The sequence below is a fragment of the Saprolegnia diclina genome (assembly GCF_000281045.1).
Source record: "Saprolegnia diclina VS20 unplaced genomic scaffold supercont1.25, whole genome shotgun sequence".
Lineage (NCBI taxonomy): Eukaryota > Oomycota > Saprolegniomycetes > Saprolegniales > Saprolegniaceae > Saprolegnia > Saprolegnia diclina.
In genome coordinates this window covers 366,177-389,251 of record NW_008246092.1, presented here as the reverse complement: position 1 = coordinate 389,251, position 23,075 = coordinate 366,177, and the positions used below count along the sequence as shown (strand labels likewise).

The 23,075-nt window shown below is 59.5% G+C and overlaps 12 protein-coding genes across 12 annotated transcripts in view; 4 read left to right on the top strand and 8 right to left on the bottom strand.

Moving 5' to 3' along the window:
* Positions 1-702: 702 nt before the first annotated feature.
* Positions 703-1,945, bottom strand: SDRG_08375 (hypothetical protein; the record flags this gene model as incomplete). Its single annotated transcript, XM_008614257.1, has 3 exons — positions 703-1,297; positions 1,346-1,485; positions 1,541-1,945. 3 exons carry the CDS (start codon positions 1,943-1,945, stop codon positions 730-732), a joined length of 1,113 nt encoding a protein of 370 aa, XP_008612479.1. The 3' UTR covers positions 703-729.
* A 579-nt stretch (positions 1,946-2,524) lies between these two features.
* Positions 2,525-5,767, top strand: SDRG_08374 (hypothetical protein). Its single transcript, XM_008614256.1, has one exon. It carries the CDS (start codon positions 2,575-2,577, stop codon positions 5,737-5,739), a length of 3,165 nt encoding a protein of 1,054 aa, XP_008612478.1. The 5' UTR covers positions 2,525-2,574; the 3' UTR covers positions 5,740-5,767.
* Positions 5,768-5,895: 128 nt separating this feature from the next.
* SDRG_08373 (hypothetical protein) lies at positions 5,896-6,743 on the bottom strand. Its single transcript, XM_008614255.1, has one exon. The coding sequence runs from the start codon at positions 6,721-6,723 to the stop codon at positions 5,977-5,979; it is 747 nt and encodes a 248-aa protein (XP_008612477.1). The 5' UTR covers positions 6,724-6,743; the 3' UTR covers positions 5,896-5,976.
* A 330-nt stretch (positions 6,744-7,073) lies between these two features.
* On the top strand, positions 7,074-8,639 carry SDRG_08372 (hypothetical protein; the record flags this gene model as incomplete). The annotated part of the gene is made up of 1 exon (XM_008614254.1): positions 7,074-8,639. The coding sequence occupies one exon, from the start codon at positions 7,074-7,076 to the stop codon at positions 8,637-8,639; it is 1,566 nt and encodes a 521-aa protein (XP_008612476.1).
* Position 8,640: 1 nt separating this feature from the next.
* On the bottom strand, positions 8,641-8,890 carry SDRG_08371 (hypothetical protein). The gene has a single exon (XM_008614253.1). It carries the CDS (start codon positions 8,860-8,862, stop codon positions 8,665-8,667), a length of 198 nt encoding a protein of 65 aa, XP_008612475.1. The 5' UTR covers positions 8,863-8,890; the 3' UTR covers positions 8,641-8,664.
* Positions 8,891-8,907: 17 nt separating this feature from the next.
* SDRG_08370 (hypothetical protein) lies at positions 8,908-9,924 on the bottom strand. The gene has a single exon (XM_008614252.1). The coding sequence runs from the start codon at positions 9,846-9,848 to the stop codon at positions 8,988-8,990; it is 861 nt and encodes a 286-aa protein (XP_008612474.1). The 5' UTR covers positions 9,849-9,924; the 3' UTR covers positions 8,908-8,987.
* A 581-nt stretch (positions 9,925-10,505) lies between these two features.
* Positions 10,506-11,588, bottom strand: SDRG_08369 (hypothetical protein). Its single transcript, XM_008614251.1, has one exon. It carries the CDS (start codon positions 11,570-11,572, stop codon positions 10,613-10,615), a length of 960 nt encoding a protein of 319 aa, XP_008612473.1. The 5' UTR covers positions 11,573-11,588; the 3' UTR covers positions 10,506-10,612.
* Positions 11,589-12,972: 1,384 nt separating this feature from the next.
* On the bottom strand, positions 12,973-14,043 carry SDRG_08368 (hypothetical protein). The gene has a single exon (XM_008614250.1). It carries the CDS (start codon positions 14,004-14,006, stop codon positions 13,020-13,022), a length of 987 nt encoding a protein of 328 aa, XP_008612472.1. The 5' UTR covers positions 14,007-14,043; the 3' UTR covers positions 12,973-13,019.
* A 908-nt stretch (positions 14,044-14,951) lies between these two features.
* SDRG_08367 (hypothetical protein) lies at positions 14,952-17,551 on the top strand. Its single transcript, XM_008614249.1, has 2 exons — positions 14,952-16,472; positions 16,524-17,551. Exons 1-2 carry the CDS (start codon positions 14,994-14,996, stop codon positions 17,328-17,330), a joined length of 2,286 nt encoding a protein of 761 aa, XP_008612471.1. The 5' UTR covers positions 14,952-14,993; the 3' UTR covers positions 17,331-17,551.
* A 508-nt stretch (positions 17,552-18,059) lies between these two features.
* On the top strand, positions 18,060-20,858 carry SDRG_08366 (hypothetical protein). Its single transcript, XM_008614248.1, has 6 exons — positions 18,060-18,287; positions 18,335-18,684; positions 18,741-19,356; positions 19,403-19,657; positions 19,707-20,268; positions 20,314-20,858. Exons 1-6 carry the CDS (start codon positions 18,066-18,068, stop codon positions 20,772-20,774), a joined length of 2,466 nt encoding a protein of 821 aa, XP_008612470.1. The 5' UTR covers positions 18,060-18,065; the 3' UTR covers positions 20,775-20,858.
* SDRG_08365 (hypothetical protein) lies at positions 20,794-22,023 on the bottom strand. The gene is made up of 2 exons (XM_008614247.1): positions 21,928-22,023; positions 20,794-21,876 (listed from the first exon to the last, which is right to left on the bottom strand). The coding sequence occupies exons 1-2, from the start codon at positions 21,944-21,946 to the stop codon at positions 20,936-20,938; spliced, it is 960 nt and encodes a 319-aa protein (XP_008612469.1). The 5' UTR covers positions 21,947-22,023; the 3' UTR covers positions 20,794-20,935.
* A 451-nt stretch (positions 22,024-22,474) lies between these two features.
* SDRG_08364 (hypothetical protein) overlaps positions 22,475-23,075 on the bottom strand; it is a 1,343-nt gene continuing 742 nt past the window's right edge. The window contains exon 3 of the mRNA XM_008614246.1: positions 22,475-23,063. Within this exon, the coding sequence (XP_008612468.1) occupies positions 22,584-23,063 (480 nt within the window). The 3' untranslated portion in view covers positions 22,475-22,583. The remainder of the gene's footprint in view (positions 23,064-23,075) is intronic.

Below are 23,075 nucleotides of genomic sequence, written 5' to 3'. Positions count from 1 at the left end.
TCACTGCACGAGCCCCAGTTGCACTGCTCAACAAGCCACTTCCTCTCTCGTGCAAATGTGCGCGTGGCACGGTGGTGAAGTTCCAGAGCGATCCGGTCGAAGGATGTCGAGATATTCCTGGTAGGAACGTTTACGTGGTGTACCAGCATCCCAGGGGATTAATTCGATGTGTCGTGTCTCAATCCGGCCAACCCATTGGCTATATATCGAGCCATTTGGCCAATGAAACGCAGATTCATTGGTCTAAGCCAATCGCATCGCGCGAAACGTGTCCCGTGAAGTGCGATTTTGGTGTCCCCGTAAAGTGCTGTCCATTTTCCGGACGTTATACTTGATTAAAGTATAACAATTGCGCTGAAGTGCGCCTGCGTACTTAACCGAAATTCACGCAACTTTCCATTTAGGTGCGATTGCAGAAGCGCGCCGTCGTCGCAATACCGTTAATCAACGCTTCGCATTCAATACAAAAGTTCCTACCAGCTCACCCCGCAAGGGACCTGTTATTGACAACAATGTATGGACAGGTACACCGTTCGAAGGCCATACGTACTTGGTTTGGCCCATAAAATCATAGCTTTGAAATTAAGTACTGTTTACTATGGTCTATTTTCTTTGATTGCTTGTCGCTGCGGTGCAGAGGCCATCGGATGGGATATATAATGCCACTTTGCGCCAACCGATGCGATGCATGAACACCTCAACTGCGAAACGTCTGGTACAGTCGTTGACTTAAAAGGGTACAATCACTTGCGGGTGAAACGGGCGCGGCTGCGAGAGCGGTAAGTGCCGCAGCTCGCCGTCGGGCATGAGCTGGAACGTGTCGATCGAGTTGGTGTTTTCGTTGGTGACGTAGACAAAGTCGTCGTCCGTGATCGTAAAGTCGCGCGGGCCGCCCCATGTCGAGGTGCGGTACGTGCCGACGTGCGCAAGCGTGTCGGTGTCGTAGACGACGATGCTGTCGTCGGACGCCGGGGCGCCGTACCGGTTCGAGACGAGCACGAAGCGGCCGCTGGATGTGACGTGGATCGCACCCGTGAGAACGCCGGTCGCGCTCGTCGTCGTCACCGACGCGACCAGCGTCAGCGTGCCCAAGACCGGGTCGAAGGCGTACTTTTTGAGCTCGTTGGACGCCTCGGTCGTCAAGTAGAGGTACTCTCCACTCGGGTGAAACGCCATGTGACGTGGCAGCGTGCCCGGTCCAACGTCCACATAAGGCACGGCGTTCGGCGTGAGGTAGCCCGTCGTCGCGTCAAAGGCAAACTGCATGATGCGGTCGTTCCCGAGGTCCGTGACAAACCTACGTCGTCTCTCGATAAGGCGCGTCCCACACGAGTTGCTAACGTACACGAAATCGTCGTTGGGGCTCAAGGCAACGCAGTGTGCGTGGGGTCCGTCCTGGCGGCCGGGCACGACGTGGCTGCCCCCCGAAAACACCACTTGGTGCGCAATGCGGTCTGCAAACCCGTTCGCGTCCACCTGCATGACCTAGATATCCCGTCAACGTGAAGCCGACGTCGAGCGTGTAAGCGCAATAACGTACCGTGACGCTGCCAATATTATAGCTTGCAATCAAGACAAACCACCCGCTTTTGGTCGGCGCAATGTGCACGGGGCCGTGCGACGCGGTCGGTGCGAGGCCGAGCGGTGTCAGCGTCAGCGACGTCCCGGCATCGTCAATCTTGAAGGACGCGACGTGACCGATATCGACTTCGTTGGTCATGTACAAGAACCGGCGGTCTTGCGTCACCGTCAAGTACGTTGGCTCGTTGCCCGTCGTGACGTTCGACTGGTGCAGCACTTCGCGCAGGTGGCCGTTCGAGTTGCTATAGATCGTCAGGCCGATCGGCGACGGGTCGGCTGCGTTGGTCTTGCTGCCCACAAAGAGGAACGGACTCGCCTCGGCGGCGTAGACGGTGAAGAGCACGAGCGCGAGGAGCAGCCGCATCGTCGGAAAAGGCAAAATGAGCTGCTTCAAGGTCGCTTCTTGGATTCAGCACACTTGGTTTCAGTATACTATACAATCCATAGTGCACACGTGAAATGCGCCAACCATGTCAAACTGAACGACGGCGCGCTAATCGCACGCAACGAACGCCCAAGGTTCGCCACTGAGCGACCAAGAGAGACCACGAATCGAACGCTTACATCCACGCCAGGTACCCACAATTGCTACGTCAGGTGTCAGGACCCTCGAGGGTACCTGGTACAGTACTGTAGCCCCTGCTATAGCCCCAATGGTGGCCCTCGCCACGCGATCCCCTTCCGCCAGATGCGAGGCAAGGTCGACGAGATTCACATCTGGGCGTGTTCACATACGCGCTGAGTCCCAAGCACATCCTCGCCGATCCCCTTTGCTTGCCGTCTGAGAGAATGATGCGTGAAGCTCCGTGGAGGATCGGCTGCACGGTGTTGACTCCATCAGTTGCGTCGGTTTATCCACGCGGGTGTCGCATACATAGAACTAGGATATCCTGTCCTGATCTCGCGTGGTTTCATCCAGGAAAAAGCCTTCCGGAAAGGTGCAGCCGGGAGAGTCGAGTAGCCTGCTCGAAGACCGGCTTCGGAAGCGCGACGATGACAGTGGCCCCAACGACGACCGCGAAGCGCGTGGCCGCGCTAGCGAACCTCCACCTGCCCAACACGAAGCGAATCGACCTCTCGCCGGTGGCGCTGGACGATGGCCCGCTGCGAAGCGAGCGCATCACGTCCGGCGAGCGCGACGCGACGGCTGGCGGCAGCGACGAGCGCGTCTATGTCCGTCGAGTCATTTCTGCTCGCCCCGACATAGTCGGTGAAGAGGCCTTGACCAGACACGCGCCGCCCGGCGTCTTCCTTCACGAGCACCTCTCGCCCAGCGTCGACATGATCGCGTCGACAGACACGATGAAGCAAGTATTTGCAATGCCGTACCAGACCGAGATCGGATCTTCGGGGGTCGCGATCCACCGCGTCGGCAACTCGCTCGTCATGGAGAGCGCCCACGATCGTCTTCGCCGTCGGCGCGAGCAAGGTGTCGGGTCCGAGGCGCGCAAGATCTCACAGCGCTACAAGAAATCCCAGCGACCAGCCACGCAGCTCTTGCAGCACCTTGCGATCGACGAGCCGCCCGAGACGAGCCCGCTCAAGACGTCGCTGGTCAATCCGCAAGACGACCATGATGGCAGCGTCCACGATACCGACGAGAGCGAGGACGGCGACAGCATCGCGTCGTACGAGCTCGTGGCCGACCCCGAAACAGGCGAGATCTTTCTTCTCGTTCCCGATGCGCCGCAGCCCGAAGAGCGCGCGCAAACCGCGTACCAGCAGGTGCTGCACGATCGGTTCTTGCACGACGACCTGTCGAGAGCGACGTTGCCCCCGACGCTCCCAACGGCGTACGACCGCGTCGTGCACTGGCAGTTCGACTCGATGGAGATGCTCCTTGGCAACAATTCGATGCTCTTCCAGCACGCGCCGTCCGGGGACTCGATGGCCGTCGCCTTGCGAGACGTCGAGGTCCATTGGACGTCGTTTGCGTGTCTCGACCTGTGGCTGGACCAAGTCATGACAGGTATCCAGCGCGCCGCCATTTGCTTGCCCAACAAGAACGGCCGCCTCGACAGCTACCGCTTGGTGCGCACGGACGAGCTGCCCTTCCTCGGTGACCACGCGGGCTTTGATCCGGCCCACGTCTTTCACAATGCGCAGTCCATTCTGCGCTTTCTCCAGGCTCACTGTGTAAACGAAGCGACGACGTACTGGCTCACACAGTCGCCGTCCGGCGTCTGCCTCTTTGAGCTCCCGGCAAATGTGATCGCGCACCCGTCGTCGGTCGACCACACGGTCGGCATGTTCTGCCTCCAGCTGGCGTCGCAATCCACCGAGAGTGCGCGTGCGATGCAGCTGTATCGGAAAGGCCTACGCCTTGTCGACAAGCGGGTGATGTCGCCCAAGACGCTTGCGACGGCGCTTGTGGCGTCGGCAAAACTCACGTGGGCACCCTACATGCGCCCGTATACGGCGACGCGCTGGCTGCAGACTGACGCCTTTGTGCGCGCCAACGACGTGCAGTCGCAGCTCGTGCAAGCCCTCGACGCCTGCGAAGCGTTTGCGTCATCGCCAAAGGACACGAAGACGCTCTTTGAGATTGCGCAGCAGTTTCTACCGCCGCAGACGACGCATGTGGCGGAACCAAGTGCCTTGCCGCCGCCGCCCATGCTCGACGATGAGGCGCAACAGAAGGAAGATATGGAGTCGGCGCTCTCGCTGCTGCTCGAGGCCACTGCGTATGTCGATGTCAGTACGTGTACTGAGCTCCGCGAGGCGCTACTGGCGTGCTACTACGTATTGGTACACATTGCGCTGCTCGAGGGAGACGGCGGCCTCGCGCTGCACCGCCTCCATCACATGCTGGGCTTTGTCGACTCGTTCCAGAGCTCCCAGGTCCCGCTGGTTGTCGCCAAGGTGCACCTGCGTCTCGCCATGCAACCGGTAGACGAACTACGTGTCGTGCAAACGCAATACGAGCAAGCTCTTGCGGCCGACCGCGCCGTCGCAGTCGCGTCACCGCCCGTCGACGCGCCCGTGTGGCTGCATATGACGCGCCACGCGCTCGACGGGGACGCCGAGCAGCACCTCAACATTGCGCTCACGTGTGCGATGCAAGTTGGTGACTACTCGACGTTGCCGCACTTGGTCGTAGGCCGCGAACACATCCACCGTTGCTTTCGGGAAACCTTGCGCGAAGCGTACGTGTCCCTGGCGCGTCATCTCGTGTCGACGGGCCGGCACACCAAGGGTGCGCGTCACGCCGAGCAAGGTATCTTGCTCTTTACCTCGCTTGGCGACGACGTGGCGATCCTCGAGCTGCGCATCGTGCTCGCAGAAGTCGCGCTGCGCTCGGGGCGACACCACAAGGCCATTGGCGGCTTCAACGCGGCGCTCTCGGCGCTCCGGCTCGTCGAGTCCGAGTACGTCCGTGTGCTCCACGTGCATCTGTTGCTGCTCTTGCGCTTTGCCCACACGTCGCACGCGCTCCACTTGCAGCAGCAGCTCGCGTCCGAGCCGATTTTGAACCGCGATGGTCAACTGACGGCAGCCCGGGTCGCGATTCGAGACGAGCTGAGTACGGGCCTGCACTTCGGAATGGACGCCTTGGCGCTTCCGTCGCGGCGACAGCAAGCACAGTTGTGTGCGTGGCGCGTAGCCGACTCGCACTACCTGCTGGCGGGCTTTGAGGCTTCGTACGCGCACGCGCACCTCGCCCAGTCGCCCGATGCAACCCTCTGGACAAGCATCGAGGCCAGTGCAGCGCACTATGACAAGGCGCTCGAGACCTTGCCGCTCCACGCCAGTACGCGCGTGCACCACCTGCTGTTGCGGCTGGACAAGGTCAAGTTTCTGCTCTCCGTGGGTGTCGCGGCCGAGACGAAAGTGCCTCGAGAGGCCCCTGCCGCGTCGGTGTACAAGGACGCACTGAACTGCATCTTGGCGAGCGCAACTCTGTACGAAGCGACACCGGCCGAGACCATTGAGTCACAGCGCATCGCGCTTTTGCTGCGCGGGCTCTTCCAGCTCATCGAGCAGCAGGCGCATGCGTGCTTGAAGCACCTCATCAAGCTCCAAAGCGGTGACGCCGCGATGTTCAAGGCGTGCTACTTGGACTGGCTCACGCACGGCCGGGATCGAAGCCCTCATGCGACGCTCCTTGCTGCCAGCAGGACACTCGTACCCGACGACGACGACGATACGACACCATAATCAATGCTGAACTCCATTCACTGGTGCCTTTCTTGCCCCAGTGCAAGCTTGGGACGACGTCAAGGGCGATGCTACGTCGATGTCGTGAGCAGGATGAGTTGCGTTGGGCGTTGACCATCAAGTTGGTGGACTGGTTGGCCAAATGCTTGGAAAAAGGTGCAACTCGCGTCCAGAGTGTCAAAAATGGTATTTCCACCGATTACAACAGATATCAAAACCAAAGGGCAAGAAAATTTGCTACGTAACTTTGGTTATCGCAAGGCTCCGTAGATAGTCGGCGACGTGGCGCTGTCCGTTCTTCCCACAGAGGTGCAGCGCGCGCTGGAGGTCGTCGTCGGTGGTTTGCGGCAGCGCGCAGACAAACTCAACAACGTCGAGGTGGCCGTTGAACGCAGCATACAAAAGCGCCTTCTTCGTGCAGCCTTCGTGTCGATGGGTGGCGAGCCACTGGACGATTGTCAAGTGCCCCGCGCACGCCGCATAGTCGAATGCATCGGTCGTGCAGCCTTCTCTCCGGTGTACATGAAGCCATTGAAGCACCTCCAAGTGACCCTTCTCGGCGGCTTGGTCCATCGCACGCACCGAACACCCGCGTGGCGATCCATGGACGTGCAGCCACTGCACCATATCCAAGTGGCCTGCCGCGGCGGCTGCGTCGATCGCGAGCGCATCTGTGTACGCGTGCGCGTGGAGCCAGGACACGACGTGCAAGTGGTTGTTTTCAGCCGCGTATAGTATTGCGCACGAGCTGCGCGTCTCCGGGCGATTCCAGTGGACCCATTGTACCACGGCCAAGTGGCCGTTGGCGGCGGCCGCCTCCATCGCCACTGGCGTGAGCAAAAGCGCGGGAAGGTGCTCGAGGAGATAGACGTGTCCGAGCGCAGCGGCCAAGTCGCCGTCACACCACTGCGCAGCTGCCTTGCCTCGCGAGAAGACGCTCGTCACGCGAAAGAGGTCGTCGTTCGTGAGCACTGCGCGCGCCATTTCAAAACTGCACTCCGCGCGTGCCACGTTGCATTGGCATGAAATAGTGTTATATATGTTCTTAGCTGCATGACGTCGAGCGAAAGAGGCAAGTCAATGCTCGCACCGACGTGAATTCATCGTGTGGTGTGCCTGATGGGCCAATGGGGCGAGCTGTGCGTGTGTGCGACGCGCAGGCATAGTGTCATCCTCTTATCACACTATTTCACGGTTGGACTCTCCCGTCAACTTCAACGTCAAGAAATGAACCAATAGAAACTCGGCTCGATGGACCAATGAGCGCGGGTATCCAAGAGTCTAGAGCCAATCAGAAGCGCGTGAGTTTGCACCAATCAAGAGCGGTCAGAAGCATGTTTCCGACCGCCGAGCTCTCGACTGACGGCCTCGAGTTCGACGTCCACTTTGACCATGCACCGGACGCAGGCAGGCTCCGCCGCATGGCAGCCGAAGTCGCCGCCTTCGTAGGCGACTACATCTGGCAGAAGGAGCCTCTGTGCCTGGAAGCGCCCATGACCACGTGGACCTCGGCGACGACGCTGCATGGCAAGATGTATGTTGGCGACAACGTCGAGGACGAATGGGTCGCGACCGCTGCCTTGATGTCGCTGACAAAGGCGCACGCCGATATGACGCTCCAGGTTGCCGACGCCGATGGTCAGTTCCTCCTCATTGAAGCGGCCGAAGCGCTGCCCATGTGGGTGACGCCCGAGAACTCCAACAACCGCGTCTTCCTGCGTCATGGCCGCGTCTATCTCCTCACGGACGACGTCGAGAAAGGGCACTTGGATCTAGCAATTGCGCTAAAGACGCTCACGACGACGCCGTCCAAGCACGAAGCGCCAAGTGACGTCCAGCGAATCCTTCTCGCCCGACTCGAGGCGGCGCAAACGCACTCGATGCAGCGAAGCATCAACCGCCACACAGTTCAGTGTCGCATGCCGACGTCTGCCGCCATTGTTCTCCAAGAGACCCCCCGCGCCGTAGCCTACGCCGTCGAAGCCTTCTACTACCGCGAGCCTACCGAAGCCACGCGGCTCTGTCGCCACATGCAGCGCTTCTCGCCAACTGATATGACGACCGTCATGGTACCGTTCTCTCGGTGCATGTTCGCCCAGCTCAAGCAGCAGCCATTTGCGGCGCCCAAGCCCTTTGGCATCCTCGACGAAGCCGACGACGCAGCGATCCTGGGCATGAAGCTCACGTGCGGCCTCGAGCTCCTGTATGCCAGCCACACCAAAGACCACATGGGCGCTCTGTGGTCATCGCGCATTGACGCAGCCACCAATATGCCGCTGCAACGATCACCGCTTGAGCCCAATGACGATGACGCGTGGCTCTACGTGGCGCCTGAGAGTTTAGAGGAGACACTGCGCAAGGCCGAGTCCCGCGTGCAAGACGGCAACGCCGACGAGCTCCAGGACATGGCCACGATGTTCCACTCGTTCGTCAAGGAAGCGTCCGAGTTCGACGGTGTCGACATGTCTGCGAAGACGTTGGCGCCCGTGAGCCTGGACATGGATGCGCTCATGGCAATTCTCAACCAAACGACTGCGACGCCGTCCGAGAAGCCGCACGCGCCAGAAGACAACGACGCGTATTTCTTCTCGAGCGATGACGAGGACGACGACAGTGATGACGAGGATGACGAAGATGACGCCGCCATGGACCACCTCATGGAGCAGCTCATGGACGAGATGGACATGGAGCTCACCGACTCCAAGATGGCCAAGAGCTTCCAGACGACGACGACGACAACGATGACAACCAGCGACGAGGCCGACGACGACGCGTCACAACTCACACCCGTCAACCTCGACTTGAACCTCGTGTCGAACCTACTCGAGTCGCTAACGTCGCAGGAAGGCCACGCTGGACCTGTCTCCAACATGCTTCACGACATGGGGTTCCGGTCGTAGCTGCTAAAGCTTGTAAAGTAATCGATTACGAGTTGTTGAACGGCGCTGACTTGGCTTCCTCTACTTCCAGTACGCCGCAAGGCAAATATGGTGATGCTTGCACGAGTCGAAGGCGCGCAACTGCGTCGAGCTGCGTCAGCGTCGCGGCCGGTCGACGCGGGAACGTGACGCGCGGCACCAGCGCCTTCAGACACTCTCGCAGCGGCGTCTCTTCCGTCGCCATCGCGCTTTTGTATCCGTCGCAAGTCGGTATAAAAAGGTCACATGTCGACAAACTCTCGGATGTTTCGCTTGGAAGATTCAGCGTTAATTAGGTGTTTAGGTGTTTCCGCGCGACGCCTATACCTACTACAGGGACGCGCCGTCGTCGGGCACGAGCTCGAGCGCCATGTGTTCGAGCGTTTGCTGGTCCAAGAGCCCGTTGGCTGTCACGTGCGAAGCGGCGGCGGCGCCGTCGAGGACACTGTAAAACTCGGCGACATTAGCTTGGTCGGACACGCATTGGCGGATGCCTTCGATGATGTTGATGTCGAGGTCCATGCTCTGGACCTTCCCGCCCGCAAAGTGGCACGACACACGCAGCGGGCACGGCGCCGGGCGCTGAAGCAGCAACTGCACCAAGTCCTCGCGCGCCAGCAGCCGCGGAAAGACGAGCGCAATCGAGTCGCGGTTGAACTGGACGAGGACGACGCCGGTCGTCACAATGTACTCTTGCTCGGCGCCAAAGACCTGGATCTGCATGTTGGGCGCGTCAAAGTGCGAGAGCAGCGACTGGCACGCACGCCACTGGTCGAGGAGGTTGCCTGAGCCCTGGACGCCGTTGACGTACATGTCGTCGTGCATGCGGTTGCGCACAAAGTCGATCTGCTGGGTGTAATGCCGGCCATTTTGGTCGGCGAGGCCAAATCGGAAGAGCTCCCAGTACGCTGCGATCGTGTTGGAGCGCTGCATACCCGCCTCGATGAAGCGCATGAGCAGCTTCGCCTTGAGCAGATGCGCGTGGTCTTGAAGCCGCGTGAGTTCAATATGGAGCTCGCTCAGCTGCTCGGCCTTGGCCTCAAACTTCTTCTTCTTCCGGAGCCGGTACCGGCGCTGGTTCTGGAGACACTCTTGGCGCCGCTTGGACGCCTTCACCACGTCCGTGGACGTCGGCGGTGGGCTCGGACCGAGCTCCGATGTTTGCGGCGACAGCTCCGGGCGATGTGCCATTTCGAGTTGGACAAAAAATGACAGTCAACACTGGACATCGCGCTTAAATTCGGCATATGCCACGAAAAATGACGTCGCCGAGAGTGGCGTCATGTGACCGTTATCGCGATTGGTTCGCTTTGTGACAAGCTGTTTTTGGAGAAAAGCTGGGCCTCCTCTGTCCCTGAAGGGAATCAACGGCCGAGCCAGCGGCCGCCCGCGTGAATTTGGTGGCCTCGGAGAGCGCGGTTGCGCAGGATGAAGCAAGCATACCTAGGTAGGTTGACTTTCGTAATCACGCCAACGGTCCCGCCGTAACAAGCACGAGTGCGTCCTTTCCCCTGTATTATATCATACTAAAAACGAATGTGAGGTTGCACGCGCACCCAGCGAGGATCCATCCGTTTTGATCGAACGTGCGGGACGCATAGATGTGAGGTTTTCGCTCGGCGTTTGGGCGGCTGCGCCAAAAGCTACTACGAACGAAGCATGCTGCAGAACGACATGACACGACGCCTGCTTCTGATGACACGTGCGTTCGTGGCCATTCGGTGATGGACGCTGTGCAAGGACAAGGGTGGTACACAAGCCTCGTAGCAGCTCTGGTCCGTATCCTGCGGCTCGCGCTTCTCTTACCCGGTCGTCTTATTTTCGGCATCCTGGCACGCCGTCCCAGCCATTGAAGCACCGAAACTTGACTACTTTGCAAACGTCGTCGTCATCGTCTTGTAGACAGGGACCACGAAGCACTTTTGACGAATATTACGGGAAAGTTCCAAACTGCGTCACTGCGCGACATCACAATTCGACGGCACGAGCAGAAAGTCAATCGAGGCTTTCTTGGTGACCTGACCACCGTCATCGTCCTTGGTGTCTACAGGCGTCGGCGCGTCGTCAATGCTGACTGGGAGGGGTTCGACAAATCCTGCCACTGCGTCGACGTCGTCGACGGGCGCCACGTCATTGTACAAAATGGTGCCGTCCGAGAGCATCTTGCTGCCACCTTCGGCATGTGCGACAAAGCTCATGGCCTCGAGGTCACCGAGCGCATGGTACAGGCCGCTCATAAAGTTGATCTCCGAGTCCATGACCGAGACAAGGTCGTCGTCAAAGAGAAACGACATGCGGAGCTCGCAAAAGAGCCCGGTAGCAATGAGCTTTTGGACCACGTCCTCCCGCTTGAAGACGTGCGGAAAGAGCGCAGCGATCGTCGTGCGGTTGATGACCGCACGCATCGTGCCGGTCACGGTCACCACGTTATGCTCGGCGCCAATGACTTGGAGCTCGAGCGTACGCATTTCGACGCGGGAAAAGAGCTGGCCGCCCGCGCGCCACTGCGCGACGAGCGACGGAATACCGACCTCGCCGTTGAAGAGCAAGTTGTCGCTCATGACGCCCGAGAGGAGTTCCTGCTGCTCGTTGAACTTGGCGCTGTCAAACATGGCGAGCCCGTGCTGGAACATTTTGACGTACGACGCAATGGCGTCGTGCCGGTAGTTGCCGGCTTGGACATGCCGGGTCACGTGCGAATTTTGGAGCAGGAGAGCGAGCTCGTGGAGGCGCCGGATCTCTTCTTTCGTGCGCTTGATGCTTGCGGCGGTGTCTTCGTGCTGCGCCTTCTTGCGCGCCCGGTACCGACGCTGGTTGATCATGCACTCGAGGCGCCGCTGTTCTGCGCGCTCCTTGGCCGTCATCTGTGGCGTCGGTAGCGAGTCGGTCATGTAGCGCAGCGCTGTCGGCTCCATACCTTGGGACAGCGGCAGCAAAATGAAAAGTGAGCGTGATCGCCCACCTGCTGGCGCGGCCTGGTGCACCTCGAAGCTTCAATGCAACTTCGTTTACATGATAGGCCACTGGATCTTCGTATTGTCCTGCCAGCTGGGGCAAGTTACGTTACTTCGAAGTTTGGTAGGCACCCGATGACGTTGCTCTAAAAATAGATTGTCACGCGAGGCGCCTGTTACACACGCCACGGAAATAGTGTTTGCAGTGCTCTCTGCGGACTCTCCCAGCACTGCTCCCACCAGCTCGTACGTCGGTTGATTGGGCTCGTGTGCGAGAACTTGAAGGACAAAAGGAAGCAAATTGTGTTGTCGACGCTGTCCAAATCTGCAAGGGAGAGCGCTGACAAGCCCGCGTGCGTGCGCTTGCAGCATCGTGTTTCGTCAAAACCCACGAACGCACGTGGTGGCTGATCTCGTCACGAGCACCGGTCGTTGATTCCAGACCTGGGCGCAAGTTGATGCTTACGTTGACTCTTTTTCAGCTGACACTGGTTCGGCGGTTCTAGGCAACGCGGCGTCGAGCGTACAAAGGGTGCAAGCGACGATGGATTGTTCGGGCTTGTTCGAGCGTTCTGGCGCATGTGACCAAGACGACGACCGACTAGATACAAACGCCGACTACGTGTTGCGAGGCACGCGCCCAAACCGCGTAGAAACAACGATCCGTGCAAAGCGAAGCGAGACCTCCGAAATCATTTCAAAGATCATTGCAGGGCAATTCGATCAAACTTGGCGCACACGACCGGCGCAAAGCTGTGCACGACAAATGAGCCTCCAATGTGACGCCGCACGTTCCAGTTGCTATTACGTTGTAGCCTTCGATATCTCCTGGGTAACGAAAACGCTGTGCCGAAAAGGTTTACTGTATATGGTCGTGCCGAGACCCTCACCAAGATGAAACCCGAGATCGAGCTGCCGCGACGTAGGGGATAACGTTATGTACTGTACCACAACATTGACGCTGCTGTAAAGCTGTACTGTACTGGGATTGGGTTCGGTGTTGGGTGGAGGCTTTGGAAATACATCTTTTGTATGCCCTCTCGAGGCAACCCCGCAGAGTTTTCGAGTAGACTGTAGCGACGAGCTACAGTCTACGCGTCGTCATAGCGTGACGAGTGGAGTGCTCGCCATTCTAGATTCTAGTGTAACGTCGAGTTTGCCCTTGTAAAGTGCAAACTTGGTGGCGCAAACGTGCAAACTCGTGGCTGCAGTACCACCGCCGTAGCACCCACGACGTGGGAATGCTACTGTGATCACGTCGCTCCCACTCTGCGTAGCGTCATCCCGTGTATGATGCTACTCGAACGCAGGGAGCAAACATGCTTGGCGTTGAACAACCTGGCATCGACGACGCCGTTTGATCGGGTTTCGTATAACTTACTATTATTATTACTATGGACTCTAGACTTTACATAAGGATGTAGTTCATCTCGCTCTTGAGCGGTGCCAACGTTGGTTTGAGCATGTCGAGCTTGACAGGGCTTGAGACCATCTCGTGGGCGCGCGAGCTCAGCTGCGTCAAGAGCACGGCCTCGACCGCGATCATGCCCTCGGGCGTAATGCGTGTCGCGTCACCGCCGTGGACGAAGAGCGTCGTGTCGACCAAGTTGCCAAAGACGTTGTGGAGACCTTCGACAAAGCTGAGGTGGGCCTCCGTCGACTCGACTTGGTTGTCGCCAAAGACAAACGAGAGGCGCAACGGACACGCAATCATCTTGTCAAGGACAGCCATGACGAGGTCGTCGCGGCCGGCAGCGTGCGGGAACAAGCACGAGATCGTGTGGCGGTCAAAGAGGAGCTCGAGAACGGCGTCAACGACGACAACGGCGTGGTCGTCGCCGAGCGTCTGCATGTCGAGCACCTTCATGTTGATCTGGGAAAAGTACTCGTTGAACGCCTCCCACTGCTGGCGCAGGCCATGGATGCCGACGCTGCCGTTGAGCACAACGTTCGGGTGCATGAGGCTGTCGATGATGTCGAGTTGCTGGTTGAGCAAGTGGCCCGGCACGCGGGCGAGGCCGGACCGGAAGAGGCTCATGTAGGTCGAGATCGACCGGCAGCGAAAGGTGCCGGCTTGGATGTTGCGCATGAGCACGTTCGACTTGAGGAGTGCCGCGTGCTCTTCGAGGCGGCGCGTCTCGCGCCGAAGCTCGTCGACATACCACTCTGTGTTTTGTGTCTTGCTCTTCTTGCGCTCGCGGTACCGGCGCTGGTTCATCATGCAGTCGTAACGGCGCTTGTCCATCTTGGACGGGTGCGCATCCGGCGACTCGCCGTCCTTGCTCATCGTCGAGACCGACGAGGTCTTGCGTCGCTTCGGGGCCACCATTGAAATTCGGAAATGACCCGACGTCGCGTTGCCCGTGACGTGACCTCGGGTCGTGTTTACCACCATGTCCTGATTTCGTCATGAACGCGCTTCGAACTTCGTGACGTTGATGCTAGTTTTGTAGCATAGTGAAAGCCAGAGTTAACATTTCTCGTACACCGTGCATCCTCCGTCGCGAATGATAACGTTAGGACCACGCTCGGCGTATCCCGAACGTTGGTCGTCCAATGTCTTCTCGGGCGGCGACGACGCATATAGGAGTGGCTACTGCACGTCTGGATACAAGCGCCTGATTGGAGCGCCGCTTGGATGATGCGACTCGACACAGACACGGCCAAAGTGCACTGCGCTAAGGAGCCGACGACCAGGATGATAACGCGATGGGACTGAGATTCGTCCGCGATATATATTTGAAACGCGCGCTTGTGTTCTGTAAATCGACGACGCGCTGGATCTTGCTGGCGTTGAGGATAGGCAGTATCGATCGCCCGATCAAAACCAAACGCCACGGGTCGATGATTGCGGCTCGTTCAGCGACTGGAGATATATTTGATTTGCGCACCAGCGTGCCGTAATCCGGTGCGCGCAATCATTGGGTCGTGGAGGGGAAATAGAGGGTGTATTGAGCTACCTCTGATAAACTGTACCAGCGATGACGCTAGTCCGCCCTCCAAATCATCTAACGTGTCTCAAATGGAGTGTGGGGCGTCGCATCCCCATGGCAATCCGACGTCGTCGTCGCGCGACCTCATGACCACGCGATGCTCATGCTTTATCCATAACATCATCATCAGCCGCACCTGCTGCACGCGGTGCCAAGGCTTCGCGAGGCGACGTTTGTGTTCGTCGAAGTTACCGCTCGTCAACTTCGATTGTGCCACATTTGAAACTGCTCACGTAATTGATTGGGTTTCCACCAATCCAACAATTCAAATCGTTGGCCAATCATACATTTCTCTTGAACGATTTTAGACCAATGTAAAAATGCTTGTATTTTGGCCAATCCGCACGCGCTAAAAGCACTTCGGATCGCAAATCTTTTTTGGGTTGAGAATGAGGGGCGTCGTGGGGCTGACGACATGGCTGGCAGTGCTCGCGGCCGTCGTTGGTGCGTGGGAGCCGCAGCCCGAGGGCTACGAGCTCATCGACGGGCCAGGCCGCCATGACAACGCGTCCATCGAAGCGTGGCGAAGCAAGTGGGCGACGTGGAAGGAGCTGGAGCTGCGCACTGTTCGCTATGCGCCCAAGGACGTCAATAGCGTCTACAACACGCCGGCCTTGCAATGGACGCAGACAAGCCTGCTCCAAGTCTTCGTCATGATGCACGACCGCATGCTCTTTGACCGCGACACGAATGCGTATACGCTCGACAAGTACCTCGGGACGTTCGACTTGCAGTTCGACAGCGTCCTCCTTTGGCCATCGTACCCGAACCTTGGCATCGACACGCGCAACCAGTGGGATTTATGGTATTCGCTGCCGGGTGGCATCGATGGCGTCAAGCAGCTCGTTGCGGACTTTCATGCGCGCAACATCCGTGTCTTCTTGCCCTACTTGCCGTGGGATACGGCGACGCGCGACCCGAACCCGACCAAGTCGCGCTACCAGTCCGATATCGACGAGCTCTACAACGTGCTGCGTGCGACGGGTGCCGACGGCGTGAACGGTGATACGCTCTACGGCGTCCCATCTTCGTTCTACCGACCGAACGAAGGCATGGCGACGTGCCCCGAAGGCGGAGTGCCCTCGTCCGACTTGGGCACAAACCCGATGAGTTGGGGCTACTACTACGGCTTCTCGAGCTTCCCGCCCGTCGCGCGCGCCAAGTTCTTGGAGCCTCGCCACATGGTGCTCATCTGCAGCCGGTGGTCGCTCAACCGCGGCCTCGAGTTCCAGCTCTCGCACTTCAACGGCGCTGGGTACGTCATTTGGGAAAACATTTGGGGCATCTGGAATGGCATGACCAAGCGCGAGGTCGAGACGCTCAAGCGGTCCATGTCGATTCTCCAGCGCTTCTCCTTTGCGCTACCCAGCCTCGAGTGGACGCCGCATGTCCCGGGCCTGCCAACCAACGTCCACGCGTCCAAGTTTCCCGTGCCATCGGCGAACGCCATCTTGTACACTGCGATCCGAACGAGCAACGACGTGTTTGACGGCGACCTCTCGCTTCCGCTGGCCGCCTTCCAGGAGACGTCAACCGTGGCTGTTTACGACTTGTACTACGGCAAAGCCGTGCCCGCCACAGTGTCCGGGGCCACCGTCACCTTTCGTGGGCACATTGAAGAGTATGGCTACGCTGCGTACTATGTCGTGGCCGCTGGGAGCGAGCCAAAGTGGCTTCAAGCGTTCCTCGCGTCGATGCACGCGCGTACGACGACGCCACTCGCTGCCTACGACACGAGCCGCCCGCTCTTGCAGCAGCGCATGACGACGCAGTCGTCGGCCACGTCCATCGTCGTCGGCCCGGACGCATCCAGCACGTACGACCAGCGCGCGCCGGCGACGCTCAACGTCACGGAGCTCCTTCAACTGGTACGTACGTACCATCCATGGCAGTCGCAACAATGCGACGATACTATGTAGGTGCCGATCAACGGCACAAAGGCGTGGACGTTCCGCGTGGATGGTGTCCAGATCGAGCCCGTGCCCGCGTGGACACCGAATGGCAAAGAGTTTGGTGTCGGGGTCCAATTCCCTTGGGAAGACCGCCCGCGCCCCCACCACGCCACCGAGCTCTGGATCGAGGACTTTCAGATCATGAAGTACCCCGTGACGAACGCGCAGTACCACGCGTTCCTCGCGTCGTCCAAGTACGTACCGACGGACGTGGATCGCTTCCTCTTGCACTGGAGCGACCGCCTTCACAAGGATGGCTCGTACGCGCCCATTGCAGCGTGGTCGGTGCCGACAGCGGTCGCGTCGCAGCCCGTTGTGCACGTCTCGCTCGAAGATGCGCAGGCCTTTGCTGCCTACTACGGCCTGCGCTTGCCCCACGACTGGGAGTGGCAGTACGTCGCCTCCAACGGCGTCGCGTACAACAGCGTGCCGTACGGCGATGCGTTCGAGCCGTCCCGGCACCCACGTGTTCAGCGCCATGGTGACGTCATCGCCGCGGTCGACGTCGATGCGTACCCCGCCGGGTGCGCGACGGCATCGGACGTCTGCGCGCTCCTCGGACACGTGTGGCAAATGACCGACGCCTTCTGCGACGAGCGTACGTGCAGCGTCTTGGTGCGTGGTGGCAGCGCGTATGCGCCGGTCGCGTCGAGCCTCCGCGACCCCAACTGGTACTTTCCAGCGATCACGGCGAGCAACAAGCACGGCAAGTTCCTCACGCTGAGCCAAAGCTACGACCGCGCCGCCACGATCGGGTTCCGCTGCGCAATCTAAGAGCGACGACGACGTTGGTTGTCGACAACGTAATCAAAGATTACGCAGCGAATATGATGCACACTAGCTTGGACCAAACGCGTAATCGGGCAAAACCCTACCCCTGGTGCAGGCAGCGAAGTCGGTGCGAACGCGTGATGCTACGTGGCTCTGCCGCAAGCTTGGTCTCGTCATCAGCATGTCGCTTGCGACGAGAAGACGTTGACGCAGTGGGTACTAGCATCATCTCAACATCTCGACAGTGTCGCGCCATCCCCAAGCATGCTTCGGAAACCGCCTCGAGGTGTGCAAGCTTCTCGTCCCAGTCTTGGCATCACTGAATTCGAATGGGACCCACACCCGACTGGACACGATAGAGCTACAATGTGGACCAAGTGTTCATCAACTCTCTAGTTCTTCGTTGCACCAGCAGCCAACACGTGCGACGTCTGCTCGCTGCACAGATACTTGGCCGTATGTGTCAAGCCAAAGCGCCACGTAGCAAGTCACCAGGAGCGACCCACGATCTCTCTAATACCCACGCCGGAAGTTGGCCATTCCTTGGTTGGAGCTTCTTCGTAGCACTCGTTAAAGGCTCGTCTCGTTCGTCAAATGACTTGAGCGATACCTCCCGCCCTTCTTTACGTATGAGGGATTGATTGTACACTATTGTCTGACGTCACCGCCAAAGTGCAACCGTTATCCGGATATCCCGTCGGTATACGGAAAGCGGTGATTTTGGCTCCGACCGTGGCGATGTTTGTGCATCTCCACTCGTCGCCGCTGGTGGTGCGCCAGACCGCGAGCCTCCCAAAGCCGCTGAACCCGGCGCACCCGTTCAGCTTCAGCCTCGACCTCCAGCCGATCGAGATCCTCGACGTCAAGGAAGAGCGCCGCCTCCTCTTGCAGTGTCTGCAAGAATGCAACAAGCAAGTGTGCTGGCGCAGCGAAGTCGCCGACGTGCATACCTTCCGCAAGGTACAAGATGTCCGCATCCACGGGCGCCACGCTCAGGCGTGCAGTAGGTCATCTCGTACGGCTGCCGCGCGCTGCACTTTTCGGGCCACGGCGTGCCCGGCAAGGTCATCTTTGAAAATGGCACTTGCGAAGCGCACTTTTTATCGCAGCAAGAGCTCAAGACGCTGCTCCTCGCCGGCGTCCAGGGCACGTCGCCCGAGAACACAATGCGCCTCGTCTTTGTCAGCGCCTGCCACTCCGAGAGCGTCGCCGAGGCCTTTGTCTCGGCCGGCGTCCCGCACGTCGTTGTCGTGCCCAAGGAAGACAAGGTGCTCGACCAAAAGGCCATGGAGTTCTCCAAGGCCTTCTACACCGCGCTCTTGGCAGGCCACAGCGTCTACAAGGCTTTTGAAATCGGGTATAGCATCCATCCCGCGCCGTCGCCTCGATAAGGATTCATCCGATATGCACTAGGCAGGTCCAGGCCGACATTGTGTCGATCGCCGACCACCACCAGTCCAAGTTCAAGCTCCTCGGCAATGGCGACCATGCACGCAGCCACCTCTTTTCCGACCTTGCGCTCGGCAAGTACCAAGACTTGACGCCGCCGCTGCCGATCAACGAATGCGACGCGGTCGCCGAAGTGTTTGTTGGGCGGTCGATTGAAGTCCACGCATGTTACACGGCGCTCGTGGAAGGCGCGCGCATGGTGTGCCTCACGGGACCCGCGGGCATTGGCAAGACCGAAGTCGCTCTCCAGACGTGCCAGTATGCGACCGATAGGTACCTCTTTGCGCGCATCTTTTTTTTGCGCTTTGCCCTCGCGACGACGCCGTCGTCGCTGTCGCTGCGGCAATACCTCATGGGTCGGCTCGCCAAGAGCTTCAACGTGCCGCTCAGTGACGAGACCGATGTCGACAGCGACGAGGCGCTGGAAAAACTCACGGACCGCATCCGCGACAAGCTCGAATCGTCCGCGTCGTCGCAGTCGACCAAGTACCTCCTAGTCATGGACGGCTGCAACGCCCTCTTCCTAAACAAGGCGCTGGCCCCGGGACTGATGCCGCAACTCCGGTCCGTCATTTCCCAGGTACGATTCCACGAGGATATCGTCGTCTCGATGATCATGGGACTAGCTGCTACGCCGCGTGCGGTCACTGAGCTTGCTCCTCACGAGCGACTCGCGCCTCGGCGGCGGTACCGGTATGGACTGCGGCGTGGGCGAGCGCATCATCCCGATCGAGCACCTCCCGCCGATGGACGCCGCACTGCTCTTCACAGTGCGCGCGCCGCGGCGGCTGCAGATCCACGAAATGGGCGGCGACCTCCACGCGTTTAGCCGTGGCGTCGTCATGGACGCACTGGGTGGCCACCCGCGGACGATCTGCGCCGTACGTCGTCCATATGGTCTTTTCAAACTCGAGTAATAACGCCGAGTAGGTGGCCCAACTGCTTGAAGTCCGCGATTTGCAGCGCGACGAGCGCGAGTTTCTCCACTACCTCATCCCGTCGGTGATCGCAGGCCTCGACCCGAGCTCCAAGCAAGACTTGGCCAACGACTACTGCCCGCTTTTGCCGTATGGCCACGCACGGCACCCGCATGGGCTCGTCAAGTCGGCATCGAGCCGCGTCGCGTCGGCGCAAATGGACCCAACACCGTTGCGCAAGCACGGCTCGTTTCTCGACCGCCGGACCGACGCTGGTGGCACCGAGGTGGCGACCGGCGGCATGTCCCCCCAGCAGCTGCTCGTCTTTGCGGTCCGTCAGCACGCACGGGCCCACATCTCGTCACCAGAAGGCTGCGTTGTCTGGGCGCACGCCGTCGTCGAGTACGAAGCGTCGACGCCGCACGTCGACGGTCGGCGCACGACCGCTGTACCGTTTGAGCTTCTCGCGCAGCAAATCAGCCGCTTCTTTGCGTCCAAGGTGCGCCAGGCCGCCGTCGAGCGCCCGCTCTCGAGCCGCTGCATGGAGTTCCTTGCGTCCTCGTCGCTCATTTGGGGTACGCCTCTGACTTGTCTCGACCTCCTCCTCAACCTTGCATTAGGGGCCCCTGGCCGGTGTCCAAAAACAAAGGAAAATGCAGTCGACGTGGCCATGTTTGCGGCGTTCTGGAGCTGGTTTGAGCCGCTCATTGTGTGCATTCAAAAGACCAACGTGTGGGCGTTCAAGCACCCGCGCCTCCTCCACGGCTTCATCTCCAAAGAGGCGTCGAAAGCCATGCTCTTGGCGACGAACGCGCCGGGCACGTTCCTCTTGCGCTTCTCCGAGACGCGCCAGTCGTGCCTCGTGGTCGCGTACCTCACGGCGAGTCTCCGCGTCGAGTTTGTCCCGATCGAGTTCAACCCGATCTCGTCGACGTTTGAGATGCGCCTCCAAGACGAGAAGGCCCGCGTCGTGTACCCGTCGCTGTCGCAGCTCGTGCTCAGCATCCACGTGCTCACGTGCATTTACCCCAGCACGCCCAAGGCGCTCGTCTTCCACAAACCCGAGTTGGCGCAGCAATAATGAGACCCCAGCCTACTAGTACCCAGATCGTATATCGACGCAGCAACAGGTGGCTCAAAGAAAAGGTATAATGTTGTGGTTGTGGTGGTGGTTGGGGTTGGGGTTGATTTGCCGCTAATCACAAATTCACCATCGTAGCAAAGAGGCGGCGGATGGGAGTTCTAAAACTCGTACGATTCCCTTCGCCCGGACGGCTCTTCGTGCTCGCCAAAGTGCAGTTCGACCTGGGGGACATAAAACTGCTCCTTGGGCGGCGCGTGGTCCACACCCATGGTGGCCATGTCGCGCGACTCGCGGCGCGGCGGCGCAGCATGCGGCCCGAGCGAGTTGTTGTTGGTCATCGGCGGCGGCTGCTGCGAGTAGATGGGCGGGACGACCTGCGCCTGCGGGAACGCGTTGCCGTAGCCTTGTTGCGCGCGCGGCTGGTTGAGAAACGACGGGTTCTGGCGCGCGGTCGGGCCTTGGTTGAACGACGGATTCGCCCGCGCTGGGTAGCCCTTCTCCACGTCGGGCTGCAAGAACGAGTTGTTGTACCCCGGGCGCGGGTTGGGCATACCGCCGCCGTTGACGTTGCCGTCCTTAAAGTTGCCCGACGACGAGGTCGGGATCGGCTTGGCATACTCGACCGGATCGAGGTCGTCTTCCTCGTTTGTCCGGGACGACTTCTTCACCATGACAATCACTAGGACAGCGATCGCGACGAGCGCGACGCCACCGCCGACGACATACGGCCAGATCTTGTTGCCGCTGGACGAGCCGCCGTCCGTGCTGCCGCCAGTGCCATCGCCGCCTTTCGTCGACGGTGGCGGCGTTACTGTGTTTATTGTTGTCGTCGACGCGGCCGTCGTTGTCGGCGGCGCGGTCGTCGGCGCCGGCGTCGCCACCTTGGCACAGTCGATCACACCTGGAAAGTTCGGGCATTTGCCAGCGAGGTCATATGCGTAGCAGGCCGGCATGTCCTTGCCGTTGTTCTGGAAGCATGGCGACGAGTCGAGCGCAACGGCGCCGAGCGCAATGTTGCCGGCCTGGTTGCCGAGGATGCACTTGGGCGCAGCGCAGATGGACGAGTCGACGGCCGAGGCCACCGAGAGCGACAAGACAACTACAAGATGCATGCATGATGAGCCAGGAAGGCGACGAGCGAGCTGCCTACGCAGGACGAGCGCCTTCATCGCCGCGTGATAATCTCCACGAGATTGAGTTCTGCGTTGGTCTGGCTTGCGCGCCGTATCCGGATGCTGTGCCAGCACACTCGGGGTTTGTAGCGACTCAGACCGTGGGTCTGGTCGGGTGGCGTATCCGGATTGGCCGACGAAAAGGCCGGTCATTACGCACTCCACGCCAGTGATCGCTCCAAGGTGATTGGTTGAATTGAGTCAATCGCGCCGCTGATTGGCTCTGGTTTTATGTATGTTCAACTTCTCGCCGATCTGCGCAGACGCGCGCCATGTAACGCAGCCATATTCCACCCACAGTAGCTTTGCCAAGCTGCAGTCCGTCGTCGTCGTTGCTAGGTGGACTTGCTTCGTCATCAAGGACTTATAGTTATACAGCCGACTTGATGCAGAGCCATTGTCTAGTAGAAAGGACGAAGACGGATCTTGCCGCGCTTTTCGAAGCTTTGGACAATTTGTACACCGGTTGGTAGACAACTTGTAAGTTATTCTCTGCGACCCAAGTCAGCGGAGCAACTGTAAGTGCTTGTTGCCATATATTTGGACTTATTTCGTGCTTAGGAATTAACTACACTGGTTGATATTTACTAGAATTAGGATATGGTCTGTACAAAGGGGGTGGTGTCTGGAAGGCTTACAGCTCGATCGACGATTTCCGGTTGCGGGGCGACCGGTAGACGTCGGTCATTTGGCTGTCGCGCGACGCCATCGAGTCGTTGAACTCGTACGTGCTCTCCGCGAACGACGGCTCTTCGTATCGGAACGAAGCCACGGGCGCCGGTGGTGCACGGTACGGGCCTGGTGACGTCTGCATCGTCTGCGGGTAGTACTGCTGCGAGCTGTAGTTGGTCGTGTCGTATTGCTGCTGCTGCTGGTAGCGCGACATGGGCACGGCCGTGCCGCCAAAGCTGCGGTTGTTGCTGGTCGCGCCAAAGCTCGGCTGGTTGGCGTACGTGGGTGCCCCGCCAAAGCTGGTTTGGTTCGAGGCATACGCCGGCGTCACATTGTTGGAGGCATACCCAGGCGTCACATTGGCGTTGCTGTAACTGGGCGTCGCGTTGTAGCTCTGAGTGTTCGCGTAGGCGTAGGATGCTGCAGCCTTGGCGGCGGCTTCCTGGTTGGTGTA

Excerpts from the sequence above, each read along its gene's own strand:
- SDRG_08374 (XM_008614256.1), top strand. The coding sequence starts at position 2,575 with ATGACAGTGGCCCCAACGACGACCGCGAAGCGCGTGGCCGCGCTAGCG.
- SDRG_08373 (XM_008614255.1), bottom strand. The coding sequence starts at position 6,723 with ATGGCGCGCGCAGTGCTCACGAACGACGACCTCTTTCGCGTGACGAGC.
- SDRG_08371 (XM_008614253.1), bottom strand. The coding sequence starts at position 8,862 with ATGGCGACGGAAGAGACGCCGCTGCGAGAGTGTCTGAAGGCGCTGGTG.
- SDRG_08370 (XM_008614252.1), bottom strand. The coding sequence starts at position 9,848 with ATGGCACATCGCCCGGAGCTGTCGCCGCAAACATCGGAGCTCGGTCCG.
- SDRG_08369 (XM_008614251.1), bottom strand. The coding sequence starts at position 11,572 with ATGGAGCCGACAGCGCTGCGCTACATGACCGACTCGCTACCGACGCCA.
- SDRG_08368 (XM_008614250.1), bottom strand. The coding sequence starts at position 14,006 with ATGGTGGTAAACACGACCCGAGGTCACGTCACGGGCAACGCGACGTCG.
- SDRG_08367 (XM_008614249.1), top strand. The coding sequence starts at position 14,994 with ATGAGGGGCGTCGTGGGGCTGACGACATGGCTGGCAGTGCTCGCGGCC. Across the intron at positions 16,473-16,523 it reads TCACGGAGCTCCTTCAACTG|GTGCCGATCAACGGCACAAA; the intron begins GTACGTACGTAC and ends GATACTATGTAG.
- SDRG_08366 (XM_008614248.1), top strand. The coding sequence starts at position 18,066 with ATGTTTGTGCATCTCCACTCGTCGCCGCTGGTGGTGCGCCAGACCGCG. Across the intron at positions 18,685-18,740 it reads TACAAGGCTTTTGAAATCGG|GCAGGTCCAGGCCGACATTG; the intron begins GTATAGCATCCA and ends GATATGCACTAG. Across the intron at positions 19,357-19,402 it reads TCCGGTCCGTCATTTCCCAG|CTGCTACGCCGCGTGCGGTC; the intron begins GTACGATTCCAC and ends TCATGGGACTAG.